Here is an 18853-nt window from a genome sequence, read left to right on the forward strand (position 1 = left end):
TAGGTGCAACAAGCTTTCGGCAGTGGGGAGATCAATACGATTCTCTGAGAAGAAAAATAAAAACAAGACGGTTTTCTTCTTCAAGTCATCCTATGGATGCAATGCACAAGGGAACCTGTGAGTTTTCTTGAATGCGTTACCAGAAACTACGTTCAACCATACCTTACAAATCTATCCTTTTTTTAGTTTGATGCAGGTTTCGCGCAGTGGGTAAGCACCACCATTTGCGGGTGACAAGAACAAGAAGATGGCCTCGGCCGCCGAGCCTTCGCAGGACCAGAAAAAGCAGGATGAACAACGACAGCTCCGCCGAGTGGCCGGTAGAAGACGTTCTACTGGAGGCAACCGCTCCAGCTGCTCTGTTTCCGACTCGATTAGTATGGAGGAACCCAAGTGAGTACATAATGACGTCAACAATTTGCATTTACAGTAGCGATCTTTTTTCCAGGCCGGCGTATGCACGGTTGCCAAAAGCTCGATCGCAAGTGTAGCTGTCGAGCACTAACGCGTGTTTTCTCTCTATCTCTCTCTCTCTCTCTCTGCGCGCAACTCTTCCTGTGCACGGACGAGTATTGACACCTGGCTCCAGCTTCCCATCACACAGGAAATTTTCTCCCTCACATCAGCTGCCGCTTGAAGCCTTGCAATTGCATCTTATTAAGGCGAAAGCCTCACATGCCCCATCAAACGCGAAAATTGACCGTCTTCGTCCCTCGGTGAAGGTGTCGACACGAGCGATGCAAAAAATCATTACGCGATGACGTGCCCCTATGACGTCCTCACGACGTTACAAGCCGCCAAATTTAGTAACGTCATCATGACGTCGCTATGATGTCGCATAGCGTGACCTCACATGATAAGGTCAACACATGACATGTTCGCTTGGTCAAAGGTTGACCGATGACGGAGGCAGTGCAAAACAACATGAGGTCCAGAAAGCTTGCAATGCCTCCGATCTTGGAGGCAATGCAAAACTACGTTTGGTGGTTTTACATTGCTTTCGGAGGCGGGCGGGGTAATATAACGTCTGAGAAGACAAATAAATAACATTGACTGAGAAAAGAAAGGTGACTTTCGCCTTCGAGTTGTCTTTGACGAGTGCATAAGGGACTCCTGCGAGTTCTTTGCCGGTTTCTCTATTCTCTTTAAATCGGCACGTTGTTTTTAAGCTTTGTCGGAAGCTGTCTGTGGGACGTTCTTAAGTGGCAGATAACTGAATAGTTAAACTTCCCCTAATTCCTTAAAGCATCATATATATTGCTCTCAGTTAGACATGCTAGCAGGCTATAAAGTACCCCTACGAATAAGGGAATTGTAACAGTAGAATGACGATTTTGTAACTGTAAACAACTTAAAAACAAGGACTACATTCTTTTTCAATCATGAAAGGTATGCAATTTGTTTTGCACCGTTTAATACCACGTCATTCATGATATCTATCCGCGTGATAAAGAGATATTCGCGGCGGCATTACCCGATCACGGGTGGAATTTAAATCGGAGAAGCTAAGTGAATGCATCTTCTGTTGGTTTCGGGGAAAGGTAACAATGCTATGCTGATATAGTAAAAGAGCAGTGCATTGTGCGATAAGAAGCCACATTTGGAAAGAAGTCAGCATGTATATATTGCTCACTTCTGCGCCTTCGTCACTATAAGCATGAGGTGGTGTGCTTCTTGAGCAAAGTGCTCGCATTTATTGTCCTGATTTATTTTTTTCACTTCTATTGTAATGGTAAATGCCGCGTGCTATCTCATAATTGTTTTTTTTTCTCCTTGTTCTTTGACATAAGCTCTTATTTCTAAATTATATTTTTTCATCCAAACTATAGCGAGCAAAGTTACATCAAAGAAGGCCGGCCAGACAACACGCCTGTCAGAGTTTGCCACAAAAGAACGCAGTACAACATCGATCAGTGAGTATCTTACAGTCGATAGCTTATGGCACATACATGGAGTATCGCAAACAGCGTTTATTGTTACACGGCGTTTCTTACGACATATTTTGATAAACTTGCCTAACCTTACTTGACATCTTGCTGAGTCTTCCGTTTACTTAAACATGGCATTCGGGTACAGTGACGTAGTTCTCTGTGTTACCTTGTGAGGGCATGAACATGTGTGCGAGTGTGTATCTCGCGCTTGTATGTAACCAAGTGAAACCATCATAGGGGCTATGCTGCAGAATCTCTGCTCTTGCCAGTCGCTCCAAACGTCGGCGTGGCTCTGCAGAAATAATCATTCGAAGTAGCTCCAGCAACGCTTAAGGCCCAAACACACGTACGTGTTGTAGCGCGTCAACGCGTACGTGTGTTTGGGCCTTTACAGTGAGCGCTCGGCATGTACCGGGCGATTCGAAAAGAAAGGCAGTCCTGTAGAACATGGGTCGGCAACCTTTTGAATCGGGGGTGGAGGGGGGGTAGGCTAACCAGGGGGGAGAGGGGAGCGCTTGCAGGCAAAGAGAAAAAGTTTGGCTAATTGAAAATGTACAAAACTGGAATATAAATCATGTTTATCTTGAGCACGCATGTAACAAGGTTGAAATTTACAAACTTAGGTTACAAGCTAAACCCCTATTCGAGGTCAAAACTGCCATGTCAGCCTTCAGATAGGAAGCGACAAGGAAAGGGGGGGGGGTGTTCTGACGCCGTGCCGGGGCCGCATAATACTGCTCGGCGGGCCGCAGGTTGCCAACCCCTGCTGTACAATAATTAGGCACGTTTTGTGAGATTACAAACCCGACCTTCATTGTAACACCATGTGGTCTTCAAGTTTGCGTCGCTGCAGAACTACTGAGTACATTTGGATGAAAGCTTGTGGAAGTACACTATGTGGTAGCAGTAACACGGAAAAGAAATTGCTCTTCGAGGCAAATGGTACAGTAATATACGAGCACGTCAGCACATGTTTCATGTTTTCACGCCGGTGCAGGTTTCCACAATGCCCTGAAGGGACCCCCCCTGCTCCAGACCCGTACGAGTAAGTCGGTGTGAGACGTCTGTCAGATCTCTCGTGTTCCTTTTAAAAGTGGCTCGGTGCTCTTTCTTCGGGTGCCGCTTTCCTTTTTAAGGCGACATCCTTAGATGCCTTATAAAACGTGAAAAGTGACCTTCAGCGGCGGCGGCGTCTATATGAGCGATGCAAAAAAAATCATCACGTGATGACTTCACCCTGTGACATCTTGACGTCAGTGCGATGCCACGTCACTATGACGCCACCTGACGTGACGTCATCACATAACATCTTCACTTGGTCAAAGGTGGGTCGATCCCGGATGCAGTGCAAGACCACGTTAGGTGCAGAAAGCGCTTTAGGGAAGGTATCATCGCAGTCGACTGAGAAGAAAAAGATGGCTTTCGCCTTCCAGTTGTCTTAGGCAAATGAATAGGTGAACACATTCATTCAAAAAGAGTGAATAAAATTGACGGTGCGACTTATACTTCGTTCTTCAATTTATTTATTTATTTATTTATTTATTTATTTATTTATTTATTTATTTATTGCTGTAAAGAGCTGAAGGAAGCGCGAGCAAGATTGCACTTGTGTGCCTTTGTATCCACACGCGTACGGTCGCTGTTGACTCAAGTGACTCAAACTGCGCCTCCCGCACGCTTCTAATCGGATATCGTCGCACTTTGGGGGCCTCTCGAACGCGCGCGTTGGTTGTCAGAGCGCTCCTGTGTCTGAAACCTGGGCGGCGTAACTTGTACCGTCGTAAGGGATTTCAGACTTCTAGGAAGTGTTTACATCGACAGCCGAGTCAGGAGCAGTGCATCCAATGACGGCATGCAGAAAATGCGCCATTGTGTTGAAATCGCGTGCCCGTTTTCTGTCGAGGCTATGGGGAATCCGTTCCCCACTTCCTCTTCCGCGCTCACTTTGCTCCAGGAATAGACGGCCATCCGTGGAATTCCTCCATGCATAATGAAGAAGCGGAGCATTTTCGAAGGCACAAATATAAGATGCTTCACAATTTTATGCATAAAGAGTATAACAGGCTTATAGACGGACACGTTCCTAATCCCTAATGGGTAAAAGCATGACGTGTGCAGACGGACGTCATCGCTTTAAACTGCGTTGTATGATAGCCCTTTAACTCAATGGATTTCAAAGATAGTACTCGTTATATTTTATATATTGATGCTTGTTCTGATTCTATAGTTTATCAGTTCTATATGAACAAGTGGTTATTTGTCTGTTATTACCTCTTACATACTACAGTATCCATCCTTGCTGGCTATTGTGTAAGAGTCTGCTGAGTGGACTGTCAATTTCAGTGCGCGCTGATTGGATAATCCGGAGAGCTCACAAACAGGCGCCAATCGTAATCACCGGCTCTTGAGTTTTATCCAATCAGCGAACGTCGAAAAGAACGATCAACGCTTGCATAAATCAATCAACTAAGTGCAAATCAGCTTTTTTTTCTTTCTTGACCGGCGTGTGAACGGTATCGTTTCAACTTTCATCTCATCTTAACGTTCTGACGTATCTATACGGCCTAACTTGATTACCCGATTTGTGAACGCTCGAACGGACGTCACTGTGAGGGCGTAAATAATATCGTCGCCACCAGCAGCTTTTTCAAGAAGCGAAGTTTCGAACGCACTCTAAAAAGAACTTCACTTTTGGGGACACCTCTTTGTTACACAAAGCTCGAGGTTGCGGGATCGAATCCCGGTTGCGGCGGCCGCATTTCGTGGAGGTACTAAATGCAAAGAACACCCGTGTGTTTATGGTACATTCGACTGGCTGTTTTCGAATGCTCCAGAGCGCTGAGGCGACGCGCCTCACCTTCGATTTATCGACATCGAGCGCTCTGAAAACGTTCGGCTCGTTCTTTCAGAACACCACTCTGCAACCCAGAGCGCTGTGAAGCGCTCTTCGACCTCGGAGCACGACCGAGATCTGATCACGTGAATCCCGCACCTCGTCTGTTTGCAATAGAAGATGCCGTAACGTGTATCCTTTTCCGGTCTTCAGTTTCTCTAGCGAGCGGCTACACGTTCGCCTCGGACATGCGTTCTCTCACTCGGATCAAGAGCTGGCTCCGCATTTTTGAAATCTGAGTCTGAGCTCGGTGGCCCCCAGCCGAATGTACCATTAGATTCTGGTAGACGTTAAAGAACCCTATGGGGTCGAAATTAATCCTAAATCTCGCCACCACGGCGTGCCTCATAACCATATCGCGGTTTTCAATCAATCAATCAATCAATCAATCAATCAATCAATCAATCAAAGAACTTTATTTTCACCAAAAACAAAAACATGACGGTAACAAAAGGTATTACATATTTAGAATACGTAATACCCCAGCAATTATTATTATTATTAGTCGTCACACAAAACAGTGAGACTCCAATCCACGCTTTGAAGGTGGTTGGACAGCGAAGCTTTAAACGACACCCAGAATGATTACAAATTGCGACGTCGCTTGAATGGTCTTCCGCATTAGAATCATACAAAAGTGAGCAAGAATCGCGTCTGATTTCGCCGACCGGCCATGCCTGTTTCAATAAATTTAGAATCTGCACCCTTGAAACGGAGCGTCCGAGCACGACGCCGTTTTTTAAGAACGAAGGTGCTTTATGCCGAGGTCCACCAAGACTTCGCTCACATATTTCCGTCTCGGTTATGACGTTGGTAAAATGCACACCAACGGACGACAAAGAAAAACTAGAAGTAAAAGTTCTGTCGCTTGGAATCGAACCTACGACCTCTCGATCCGCGAAGATAGGTGCCCGGCTCTCCACCTACTGCGCCACCGACGAACGTGCACGAGGCTCCACAAACGCGCCTTAAATCTCTCACACATTTTCTTGGTTGGCGGCATGGTTCGCGGGGCGGAGTGGTGCCGCCGCCTGGGAGCGACGAAGTACGGCGTAATGACATTAACGAGCGCCGATACAGAGCGATTTGGTGACGACGTAGTTAGGTCGCCTCGATGCCAACGAGGCGCTCGATGCCGCGCTAGCATCGAGGAGGTGCCCTAGACGCGGTTACGTTCTTTGCCTTTCGCTTGGTGTTAGTGTGTGACAGCTCATTGTCGTAGTAGTGCAGCCTCCACATGCCCCAACGGTGATTCTCCGCCACGTACTGCTTCGAATGCGATAGCACCGGCGAATAAAACTGCTGCAATAAGCGCCGCAGAAAGGTAACGATGTCGAAGAGCGAATGTCAGGTCTTGGTAGAGCGAGACAGACGCCAGCGGGGAGCGGAACGCCTTCGCGGGTTCACGGCTCAGGCTACGAACCTCTGCCTCCCGCGTTGCTGAAGCGCGGTGTGGTAATGTGTGCATGAGCACAGGCGTAGTTTGCCCTATTACTGAGGAGCGCACACCTAGCCGTTTCTCTCTTCAATTGACGACGCTTTGATGGAGTGCATGTCGAGTACCAGTGTTTATTATGGGCTTGTTGATGCCATCTTTGCGCGGGATTCACCATATGCTGTGTCCAGCTATATGTTAACAACTTCAGCTACCACAAGGGTTAAATCATGATCATGGGCGTTAGTCGTCGGGATGGAGAAGTGCCACTAGGCACCAACGTGGGTGCATCCGCATCAAACGGTGCTATAGCTGCCAAACACCAATAGACATTGTACAAGCTCTCATAGACCAATGCACAGTAAACGACTAGTTCTGTGAAGACACGTTTCACTTTCGTGTTATACCGATTCCTATGACTGAGGGCTCAGGCATGATTTTTTTTTTTGCCCACGCGTTTTCTTTTCTCGTTTTTTTTTTCTTTCTCTTTTTTGCCCACGGAGACGAAACCGTTGGAGGCTAGAGGTATATAGCTTCGCTGTAAAATGATCGATATCTAGCTCGCGTGCATTTTTCTTTAACACCGCGCGACCGTTTAATCCCAGGGAATGAAACGCGTGCGCGCTATGAGAGTGACATTGCATTCTTGATGGAAAAGGAGCGAACACGTTTTCCTGGAAGTAAGCGCAAGCGAGCCAAATGAGTATCATTCTTGAGTCTCGGAAAGACGCTACATTAGGTGTAAATGTTAATAGAGCGCGTCGCGTGCTTCGAAGTGTCACGTTTAGAACTGCGCTAGCGCTTGCAAAAGCCATTGCTGTCTCAGATGTCACAATGCCCTCCTTCTTTATTATTTTTTAACAGATATTCCGAAGAAATCGTGACGCATGAAACCAAGACACCAACGTAAGTCACGTCGGGATCCGTATTCACGGAAGGTTATTGTACTGACATTGTTCGTAAGAGTTAATTATAGCTGATCCTGATAATGTGTATATTATTAGCGAAGGCTGCCAGCAAATAGGCAAAGATCAATTATGAACGAAATGCTTTGCGAGTTATTCCTTGCTCTTTTCTCTTCTTTTTTTTGTGTTTTCGACAGCGTCCATCGCGTTTTATCCGTCGCGAAATATTCCTTGGGTCATGCTACAGTCGTTTATACGACTGTAGGCATGCAGACGCGGACACAAGAGAGAACTCAGGATAACACAAACGCCGGACAACACAATGTCCCTGTTTGCACACCTACCGTCTTTTATCATTAACCCCTATCAACTGGCTCAGCTGTCAGCAATTCTAATTCCTTGGACCATTTGGTTTCCAAGTTGGGGGTATTGGGCTTGATGAACGAGTCCCTTCCGTGGTCAAAGCAAGGCATACAGAGGCCTGGTAGCGCAGCGAACAACAATTCATTTACGAGTACGGCTCATGTACCCGGACTGAAGGTACTGTGCGCAGAATGGCAAATGAATACGGAACAGATAGCACTGAGAGGATGTTTTTCAACGTTGGCGTCAAAGATGAGACTCGCAGATAACAAGCTTTCCTCGCTCGTAAACACTTCCGTGTCGCTATAGGCTTAGCAGGTGCCTGTAACACCGCTTCCGTAAGCTAATCCTCAGTCTCGGAAAAGGTAATCCCATATTCTCGAACAAAACTGGCACAAAATTACATAACTCGAACGATAAACTGAAAGATTTGCGATAAAACAACGCGTGTTGATGTGTTTGCGATGCCGGCACGTGCGTAGGACGCGTGTCACCAATATACTTGAAAAGTCCTAGCGTGTGAATCTTGTTATACCCGACGACAGGAAGTGCGGAGTTGTTCCGTGCGCTCAGTCTGAGTATATCCTTCCTCGTGGCGCAGTTACGATTTCCTCTCAATAGCATCTCAAACAAACATCCTGCAGACCCCGTTTCCATGTGTCTTTCCAGGTTCACGTACTTTTTCATCCACTGCTTCCCGACTTTTTTTTTTTCTACGTATCGTGAAGCCCCCATCGTAACCCGCCTATTTCTTATGTCTTTCTGCTATTTCTACGTTGTCTGCGGGCTTCCCGTTCACCTTACTACAAAGCCAATGCTGGACAAACAAGCTGCTTTGCACGCCATCTTAAGCACGCCAGTGAAAAGTCGATCCCAGCAGCATCCAATGAAACAGAAAATCATTGTCCCGGCATTGCCGGTGAAGACATGCTTTCCGGTGGCGTATAGTGTTTCGAAACGCTCAGAGGAAGACAAACCTTCCTTTCTTTCTTTTTTTCTTTTTGTTTGTCGGTTACTTGGCAAGCGATGATGGCCCGTTTCGAGCAGTCCCGCTCAATATACCTGCAGCATCCTGAACCTCGCCACCTGCCCCCACCCCTCACTATTACCTGCTACTCCCTTTTGACACACCGTTCCTCTTTGCAATCTTGCAGCAGGGGGCTGTGACACTTCGCCTAAGACTCGGCACTCGATGCTTCACTTTCAAGTTTCAACCCTTCCAAGAGTCTTGTCCGTGTAATTTGAGACAAGAACAGTGTGCTTCAACAGTTCTTCTTTTTCTGTTTCTTTCATCGCGCCTCTCTGTCTCTTAGCTCAATCTCTTCCGCCTCTTAAACTCTGTGTTCGGCCGATGCCTTCCTCTAGACCAAAACCACTCGTCTTTCACTCCCGAGTCTTGTAAAAAGGGCAATGACGGCCCTTAGCGACAATTCAGGCACTTAAGCTCGTGGCTACCGCGCTGCGATGTCATTTCTGCGGTACATTCCCTTTCAGTCTTGTTTTTTCTTCGTAAGTTTCTTCCGATGAAGAGTCCTTTAGGATGTGTCCACTGCTACTTCAAATTCTATACTAATTTTCGTCAGTGTGCCAAACTTAGAGCACCTCTTCCGTTTGAGTTAAAACGTCGCGCTTCCGGTTTCCTCCTGCGCACTTAACTTTTACCATGTTAGTTAAGGTGCTATAGTGTAGAGTAACTTCACCTCCTTCGATGAAACCATTGAGTGCACACACAATCCACTACATACCGCTCCTTTCACATACGTCAGACGCATAGGACCCTGAAAAATTTAAGCAAAAGGTGGGCAACCTTGACAGACAGACAAATACTGATGACTGTCGTGTGCGTGATCATATTACGGTCCGAATTTCGTGTTTCCGCAGCGTCTAATAGCACTCCCAGACATAGCCATGTAACATAAGCGAAAAACTCGTGTTCTTTAGTGAAACGGTCGTGTTCGTTTCCATTTTTTTTAACGAGCAACCTTCGCAAGCCACCGCCTTGGCTTAGTGACTACGGTGCTCGGCTGCTGATCCGAAAGACGTGGTTTCGAGGCCTGCCGCGGCGATCGCAATTTCCATGAAGGCGAAGTACTAGGGGTCCGTATACTGTGCGATTTCAGTGCAGCGTTAAAAAACTTCAGATGGTCGAAATCACTCGGAGCCCTCCGCTACGGCGTCTCTCGTAGCTTTAGTTGCTTTGGGCGTTAAACACTATGAACCAACCTATGGTTGCACTATTAAAAAAAAAGTATCCGTTACTCTTTTCAGTGCTTCATAGCTTGTCACATATATGACTCTCTTTAAAAAGACACGTTAACTCTCTTTTGGGTCCCACGACTCTTCGACGAGAGTATAATGATCTTTAAAGAGAGCTCACGTGTATCTTTAAAGATAGTCATATACGTGGCAAGTCAGGACTCACAAAAAAGAGTCGAAAGACTCTCTTTTTTCCTCAGAGTGTTCCTAGCAAAAACAGACCTGTTGAACGATTCCCCCTCTTCTTGGGCTATATACACAAGAAAGAAATGTCCTTAAACAAAGTGACATCTCTGGCTCTCGGTGCGTGGAAGTTTCGAGGGTAGCTAACAGTGGTTTCTCGTGCAAGGTGACACCCCCGCCCCCCACATATATCTCTTCGCTGCGGTTAATGACGCACTAGCTTAGAACGATCAGCTTGAAAGAGCGCTGCGCAGTTAGAATTTCCGTGCTTCACAAAGGGTTACAACGGCGCCCACGTGAAACATAACAGCTGCGCCCGGATGCTCTAGACAAAAGCATGTTGTTGGCACAAGTGCACCGAGTGCACTCTCTACGTGTACGCGGGACAGCCAGTTGTCGTCTGCACATGAATTCAGGTGCAAACAATAGCACGGTCGTCAGCACGGCCGCTGTGACGGTTGCCAGATAGGTACGGCTCTCACTTCGGCCCGTTTACCCCCACATCGCAGATGGTGTAAATAGCGCGTGCAACGCCCGTACCAGCACAGCTTCAGCACGACGCCTTTCGGCACGTAATCTCGGCGTTGACGTCATCAAGATCGACGTCAATGAATCGGCGCGGGGTTTATTGTGAAAGGCAAACAACTCGCACTTCGACAGCCTGCCTTCTCGGTGAAAATTCATTATTTTTGCGCCGACGCCAAGAGGTAGACCCTCGAGTTAGATTGCACTGCGAACACAATGTGCACTGAAAAGCCCATTCCGCGTGTGTTCTTCGGTATATAACACTCATTATATGTGCACAGGCAAGTAAAAACTGGGCACACCGGTAAAGTTGTGGCACTTGTTTTTGATTATGCTACTGTGGATTCTTTATTTCAGAATTTTACTCTTATTTTCCTATCCTAAAATTGTTCTGCACTGCATTCCAACGTGCTCAGTTCAGCAATGATATAAATATGTGTAATGTAATTGTCTGGGCTTGTCCTCATGAAAACCTCTTTACGTTTACATTTTTCATGAAAGCACACGCCATACAAAAGTGGTCCAAAACATAGTATTAGAAAAGGTAACTGGTTCAACGCAAGCAACGCTTGTCAAAAACCGATAAAACGAAGCAAATAAAAAAAAGCTTTGCGAATTTGCCCTTTGATCTTTAGATGTATACTTACGGCTATACATCAGTGAACTACATTTTCAATTGATTGCGTATCATATGGCTGTTCCTAATACGGGTTCACTGCGCAACCGACTGGAAGACGTCTTAACGTTAGTCAACTTACTTTCAACTGTGCGGCCGCCGACGTAGCTAAGCGTACCTTTCCAAACAATTGTAGCACGTCACCGCAGGTACCTCTTAATTAAAGCACATCACTTCGCGAACTCTCACGCTTCGAAGGTCGCCACCGGAACCCTTTAATTATCAACGTTCAAGCGTACGCTTTGTGTCACGGTAATTTGCTTTGTTCAGCTACGTGCAAGTTCCTTCGAAATTTAATTATCGTATCTTTCGCATTGGTGTCGTCAATTACTAAGACTCGCGAGACGAGTTCAAAATCAATTTACTCTGTGCTCTTGAGATACCTGAGCATAGATTTGTAAACGTATATACGCAGGCAGCAGAGTCATAACGCAAGTAGTGATTGGGAAACCGAAAGTACACTACTGCTCTGCAGCACATCGCGGTGCACTCAATCCACTCACGGACGCCTTCTCGTTTCGATGAAATCGCGATGGAGATCAACTTACACGTATCCTGCGATGTTGCTTCCGCGTTATGAAAGACGTATGTCGAGTAAATTGAATCTAACGTCCTGAAGGGCGCAGTTCGCAGAAGCGCTTATTAAAGACGAGAAAGATTCCGTTTCACGTTGTTTTATTTTTTATGGGTTCTCGCATTCAGTGCAGAAGCGTAATTTCAACATCAGCAAGCACACAGGGCTAAACAAAGTGCGTTATTTGATTGTTTGTTTGTTTAGTATACTGTGCTGATTCGCGCAAACTGTAGCCCGCAGGCATGTACGATCAGTTTGCAGGCAACAGCCTGTTATAGGAAATTCAATAGAGAGGATCGTGGGTTTTTGTTTTTATTTTTTTTTGGGGGGGGGGGGGGGCAGCGACAGCTGTGTGTTGATCAGGGTGTAAAATAAGCGAAATGAAAGCGTTGTTATACCGGCATTCAACTCGGACTCCTTTTATTCTGTGAGAGGCGCTCGGACCTTCCCTCTAGCAGGAAGACAGAAGTGCCCTACAAGAAAATATGTACGTATTCCATTATTCCATGCTGTCTATTATGATTAGGTCGTGTCTGTATGATCGGATACAGGCTTTGATAGGGAAATAGGATAACAGATATATCCATAATCCCATGTGATGATATCCACTAGAAAATCTGGCACAAGATTGTAAGCAACATGATTGTGCCCTCAAGTTCAAAGCTGCTCAGCGAAGTGAGCAGGCGGTACCGTAAAAACGAGGGCCCAGCTAGTCGGTTTTTTACTTTCAGATTTAGGACATTGCGGCAGCAGCCAGCATACGCGGAGTATTGATTGATTGATTGATTGATTGATTGATTGATTGATTGATTGATTGATTGATTGATTGATTGATTGATTGATTGATTGATTGATTGATTGATTGATTGATTGATTGATTGATTGATTGATTGATTGATTGATTGATTGATTGATTGATTGATTGATTTAGAATCAACAACGTCAAGCTGCACAATAGAATTAACGCCGCACACCTTGAGTTAATTATACGTCGGACACAGGAGCGTGATCAACAAGACGATACTCCTTGCGACTTCTCTTCCTGCGTCTTCTGGCTCCACAGTTAGCGTCTCAATTCTGGACGCACAGCGGCGAAGGAATATGCGTCACGAGCATTCGTACGAATTCACTCCATCATCATCCCGATCAATTATCGACCTTTAAAGGCCGCTGTTGGGCATACATAAAAAAAGGAACGTTGAATAGTCATGAATTAAGTAAAAAACGATCGCAATAACATTGGGAAGAGTACAGAAAGTGAATTGCAGTGATATTCAAACGCGCAAGTAATGCAGTTAACGCACAGGCTATGCATTTCGTCGCACATTTTTTTATAATCACGTATGCAACGGGAAGAGCAAGTTGTACACAGGTACACAGACACGTATACATATATATATCACGTCTCTTGTCAATGAATCACCCTCTTCACTGCGATTCCCGCAGACCCAGTGGCGGCGCTGCCGCACCTGCAGGCGGCACGACGGTGAAGGTGGCCAACAAGAACGTGCAGGCGGGGTGCGTGCTGTGCGACCCGCTTCCCGAGATTGTTAAACCCACGAACATCATCGTCGAAGGCGTCGAACCGGTCAGGAAGTCCAGTCTACGTAGCTCAGGAAGGTAGGCCCCTGTGCACTTAAGAGGGTGTTGAGGCGAGCTCGTTGGTACGGATCCATTAGAATGCAGCGCTGTGCACGTTTCCGATGTGTGAAAGAATTTGTTGCAGCAATAATTTTTTGTAGACTAGTTGGTTCATACTTGTAAACTCGACTTGCTGCGCAACCAGCAGGAAAGAAGGAGGGAGACTTGTCTCGCTCTTTCCGGTCTCCTTCCTTCTTTCCTGTTGGTCGCGCAGCAAGTCTAGTTCACAAGTGTGAAAGAAACCGTCTCTAACATGACCCGCTTCAGTACGGCATACTCGGCTACAACCTGGGAGAAAATGTCAGCTCCGCCCACGGCCGTCGCTGTCTCTCCCACAGAAAATTTGCGTAAGTGCTCTATCCAATAGCGCTAATTCGTTTTCGTGACGTCAAACACTTTTCGCAGGCCTCAGATAGTTAATCTTGCCATAAGACACACGTTTATGTCGCTTGTTTTAGGTCGGGAACTTGAGCGTCCTGGTAAATTTCGCCAATGATTCTAAAATGGCCGCTCAGCCAAACGTAATGTGTAACAACGATGAACCTAGTACATACATTAGCCGAGAAAAAGTACTTACGGTTCGAGCGGAAACCCGCTGGCACGACTGCCTTTTACAGGTGAAGGCCAGGCGAGCCGCAGTTCTGTGAGCTGATAGCTGGGCCAGTTGGTGATAATACTTGAACATGTTTAACACAGCGCAACGACGACTCTTCTCTTGTGTCCTCGTCGTCGTTGCGCTGTGTTAAACATGTTCAAGTTCTGTGAGCGGAGCTTAGATTTTTTTTCTTAGACTGTAATCGAGTATAGAACTGTGCCCCTCAAAGCTAGCAACGCACCAATGAAACAAGAACATTTGAAGTCAGACCTCGTTGACAATCTGGCTCTTACAAACATGAAAAATTAGTTTCTTTGTTGAGGTATAACAGCGGCCACTCACTCAAAACAAGTCCATGAATGTTGACAAAGAGTCCGTTTCTTCAGTATATATATATATATATATATATATATATATATATATATATATATATATATATATATATATATATATATATATATATATATATATATATATATATATATGGCACATAGAGGGCTCGCGCATTAAACATGTGTAATGTCTCCAGAGTGTAAATCAAGGGTCTCAAACTCACCTCAGCTAGCGGGCCGCAGTCATGAAATTGTCTCCCGCAAGGGTTGGGACAGTGGCGAATGATGCCATTTGAAAAGCACTTCCCATATCACATATATGGATGACTTCTGAACGGAATTTGACATCAGCATTCGAGAATCATATCGATACAGATTTTCGGAATGACTGAAATCTGGACGCCAATTCTTAAATATGGAGTTTTTGTCGCACGGTTATGTTTTGACACATGGTGACCGCATGGGGCGCGTCTCACGAAAAAGATACTTTAGGCCCGTCACGCCTGTGTTGCTTATGAATGCACTTATTAAGAAAACAAAATTTTAAAAATTCCAGGCCCATTCTAGCACTGTCACAGCGAAAGCAGGAGCAGCTCTTCAAGGGTCCGTTATACGTCCTCTTTGAGCGATTACAATCACAGTTGCGAGGTAGCCACTACGCCATAAATCATAATTTTGCGAGGTCTATATATATATATATATATATATATATATATATATATATATATATATATATATATATATATATATATATATATATATATATATATATACGGAAGCACCTACAATGCGATCATTCATCATTTCGGAGAGAAGCGGGGTACCCTTTAAGCATCTCTAAGGCATTATGTGCTCTTTCTTAATGCTGGAATGATGAGGATGAAGAATTATAGCTGAGCCTTTTATAATGGTTGTGAAACTTTAAACCACCCACTCGTTACGCAATTTGCATTGTGTGACGCATGGTTGTTATTTTACTCTTCTACCACGCTATAAGCTTATAATGGGTGTGAAGCAGTAAACGCTGAGCTGAGCCTTTTATAATGGGTGTGAAGCTTTAAACCACCCACTCGTTACGCAATTTGCATTATGTGACGCATGGTTGGTATTTTACTCTTCTACCACGCTATATTACACCTGTTAAAGTGATTCCTTGCTCGACATGACGTCTGTGCCTTTTTGCGAAGAATTTCAAGCACTGGCGTGGCTCTGCATGTGGTAGAATACTCGATGGCCACGCAGAGCGCCCAGGTTCAAATCCCGCACGATCCTGCATATTGTTTTTCTGATCGTGCGCGATAGCGGGTACGGACACCGGCGGCGGCGGCGGCGGACAACTACGCCACCACATTCGGCTGTTTTGATCTCATAACAGCTTTCGCAGTAAAATATGCAACGAAGACAGTCATGTGTGGACCGGGCCGCATACGCGTGTTTGAGACCCCTAGTGTAATTGATATTTATGACTGGTGGACATCACACAAAATGTTCATCATCACATAAATCTAGGTGATGATCGATCTTTGGCAGATCATGAACATGATGGACCATGATATGTGCGTCGTTGACGTAATGAAAAACGGCCGTGGATGTATGGCTGACAGCGACGCATTCACTCTTGGTGTTCATGTCGCAGGGACGGTCCTTCAGTGACCCCGATGTCAATCAAACAAAGAATCGTCGTTGCGTCATTATCATCATCATTGTCGTCTTTGCGCAACGGTCGTATTCGTGTCACCATAGTCGCTGTTGTAGTTTCGATGTCGTCATATAATGGCATACGTAATCTATTGTCATCATGGGCATGCTTTGTAGCTTTCGTCGCACCTTTAGGCAGCAATAAACATACACAGTACCTGTAAAATGTGCATGTGTTCTTTTGTTCACCTTTGCGAAAAAAAATAGCGTCAACACTTATGTCGGGCTAACTAGCTTACTCAATAAACGGCTTCAGAATGCAAAACGTACGTCTTTTTTTTATCTTCATTTCGTTGAAAGAGAAAACGAAGTAGTAGAAAAAGAAAACGTGAACGAGTAACTTGCCGTTTACGATAACTTCGTGCTGAAAACTTGTCACGAGAAAATAAACACCTTTTGCCCACGTGTTTCAGTGCGATCCACGAGCGCGTGTCATATTCTATGTTCGCGCATCACTCTTACACGTGAGTTTGCAGATGACGCGTGAATATAGAGGCTCCACAAATTTTGATCCTCGTGCTTCAGATTATCAGCGCCTCAATCACGCAAAATAAATGTTAAAATCAGTCTCGGCACATTTTTCGTTCTTCGTGTCGAATATCTCTTCCTAAAGGTTAATTTATCAGTAAAAGGGGGCTACCTAAGAATTTTCACTATAAACACTAGTAGGAACTTTCACAATTGTGCAAGAAACAGACTTGCGGTACTTCTGCGTAAACTCGGAAAAAAAAAGAAAAGAAAGAAAAAGCCATGACTAAATCGCGCTGAAGTTCTCAATCGCGCCGAAGGCGCTCACTATGTCAACAAATCAGTAAATGGTAAAAAAGCGCACGCAAAAAAAGAAAAATTAAAATAATGCAGACTACTTTGTAGATCACAGAAACGTCACTCCTATTTCCTTTTTCATTTTTCTGTGTTTCCTCCTCTCCACTTGCTTCCAGCGCCAGCGCCACACCGGAGTCGAGCAGTTCGAGCAAGAAATCAGTTTCTTTCAACATGTAAGTCACTGCGAATTCGCTAAGCGGCTTAATGAGGAAGAAAATGAAAAAAAAAAAAAACGTCGTGAAGATAGGGCAGGTGAGGAGGCAGACACCAGGAAACGCAATAGCGCTTCGTTGTACCTGTTTGTGCCTTCTGCAGTACCTGATGTTTTCAGCGTTCTTTTCGTAATAAGACCTCTACTAAACCCTGGTGGATGTAATCGCTTGATAGCCTGTATTGTTGTCTACTTTCGTCCCTCTTTTACTTTATTTATAGCCTGCTACAATGTGTGAAAACATTTGCAAATGAAATGAAACGTTGGAAAACACTTCATCAGGGGTTCCTTCGACATATATCTATAATGCACGGTATACTTCCCATATAGGAACAGTATTTAACCAGTGATTAAAGCAAGATATGTATAGTCAAGTTGCGAATATCAATTTTTGAGATCGAATTAAACATGGATTGAACAGTGCCAGCAGAGAATCGGATCGAGTCGAATGTCGAATAGTTTTTCAATACTTTCCATATATTGAACAACCGTTTTCACAATTATCCTAAAACTACGTTCATGTTGAACATAGGCGCGCGCAGGGTTTCCCATTAGGGGGGGCAAAGGTTCATCGCAGCGCCCACCCACCCTACTAAGTCAATGTATGGGGCAGATATTGCGCTCCCCCCTCTCTTAGGTGACTAGAAGGGTCAATGTACGGGGAAGATTTTGCGCCCCCCCCTATTATGTGATTAGGGGGGCGGCCGCCCCCCCCCCCCCTGTGCGCACGCCTATGATGTTGAAGTATTCATAACTTTAGCATGAAATGCCCAAATAAGTATTCAGGAACCAATACGCGCATTCTTCGCGCGCACAGAACTCTTCAGACAGTTCAAAAGTTATGGTCGTTTCACAGTCGAAAAATATTGGCACTCCAAGCGACGTAGCTATCGAGTTTCATCCTTATACTGTGCCCACGGAGATGAAATTCACCATACATTTGCACGAATGTTGTGTATATTTGGGTACAGTTGACGTTTCAATGTATTCATAATCTATATGGAACATATTCAGTTTCCTAATATCGGCTATTTGATTCCAGAACCTAATCTAATAGGAATATTCGAACCGATGTTCGAATATTCCTATTAGAATATTCGAATATTCGCACAGCCCTAAATAAAGCCAGTACTATATGTGAGCGCGATATATTACGGCAATGAATTTTGAAACTTTTTGGAGACCTCCACCACGGCGTGCCTCATAATCATATCGTAGTTTCGGCACGTAAAACCCCGCGAATTAGTATCTATATTACGGCTGCTAATTGCGCAATTGTACTTTTCATGCGCTCGCAGCCGCTCGTACCGGCAAGTGCCGAAGTGTGTGTACTGCATCACGATCATCGTCCTCGGCGTGGTCTTCCTCAGCCCGGTCATCTACCTGGCTTTTAGCTCCAAGGGTTCCCGCGTCGCATCTCAAGGTGTCGTGCCCGTCTCACTACACTCAACTCGATGTTTCGTGCTCAAGTGCATACTCTTACAACTCAACGTGGGGAAGCGAAGGTTAATACTGTTTCTATCAGCCAATCAGAAAGGAAAAGAAGATTGAGGTATATTTTTTTATTACTATGGTAGCGCAAAAAAGAAAACAGGCGAATCGACGTGTCATTGTCAGGAAACCATAATTCAGCGAAACGCCTTCCTGCATGCCTTTCTACCTTTCGACACGGACAGCCAGCCAATACCCACGCTTTCTTTTTCACTAACTGTTTCCTGTTTCCTTTTGACTCACCCAGTTCAGCACGTTGGCCCCTCCTTCTCCCCCAGCCCAGTTTTCGCAGTCGCTATTTCCTCCCCTTTTGTTTGGG

At 45.2% G+C, this 18853-nt stretch overlaps 1 protein-coding gene across 1 annotated transcript; it reads left to right on the forward strand.

Moving 5' to 3' along the window:
• Positions 1 to 247: 247 nt before the first annotated feature.
• LOC125757330 (uncharacterized) lies at positions 248 to 17025 on the forward strand. The gene is made up of 3 exons (XM_049412804.1): positions 248 to 393; positions 13188 to 13361; positions 16949 to 17025. The coding sequence occupies exons 1-3, from the start codon at positions 248 to 250 to the stop codon at positions 17007 to 17009; spliced, it is 381 nt and encodes a 126-aa protein (XP_049268761.1). The 3' UTR covers positions 17010 to 17025.
• Positions 17026 to 18853: the final 1828 nt, after the last annotated feature.

The sequence above is a fragment of the Rhipicephalus sanguineus genome, chromosome 2 (assembly GCF_013339695.2).
Source record: "Rhipicephalus sanguineus isolate Rsan-2018 chromosome 2, BIME_Rsan_1.4, whole genome shotgun sequence".
Taxonomy (NCBI): Eukaryota; Metazoa; Arthropoda; class Arachnida; order Ixodida; family Ixodidae; genus Rhipicephalus; species Rhipicephalus sanguineus.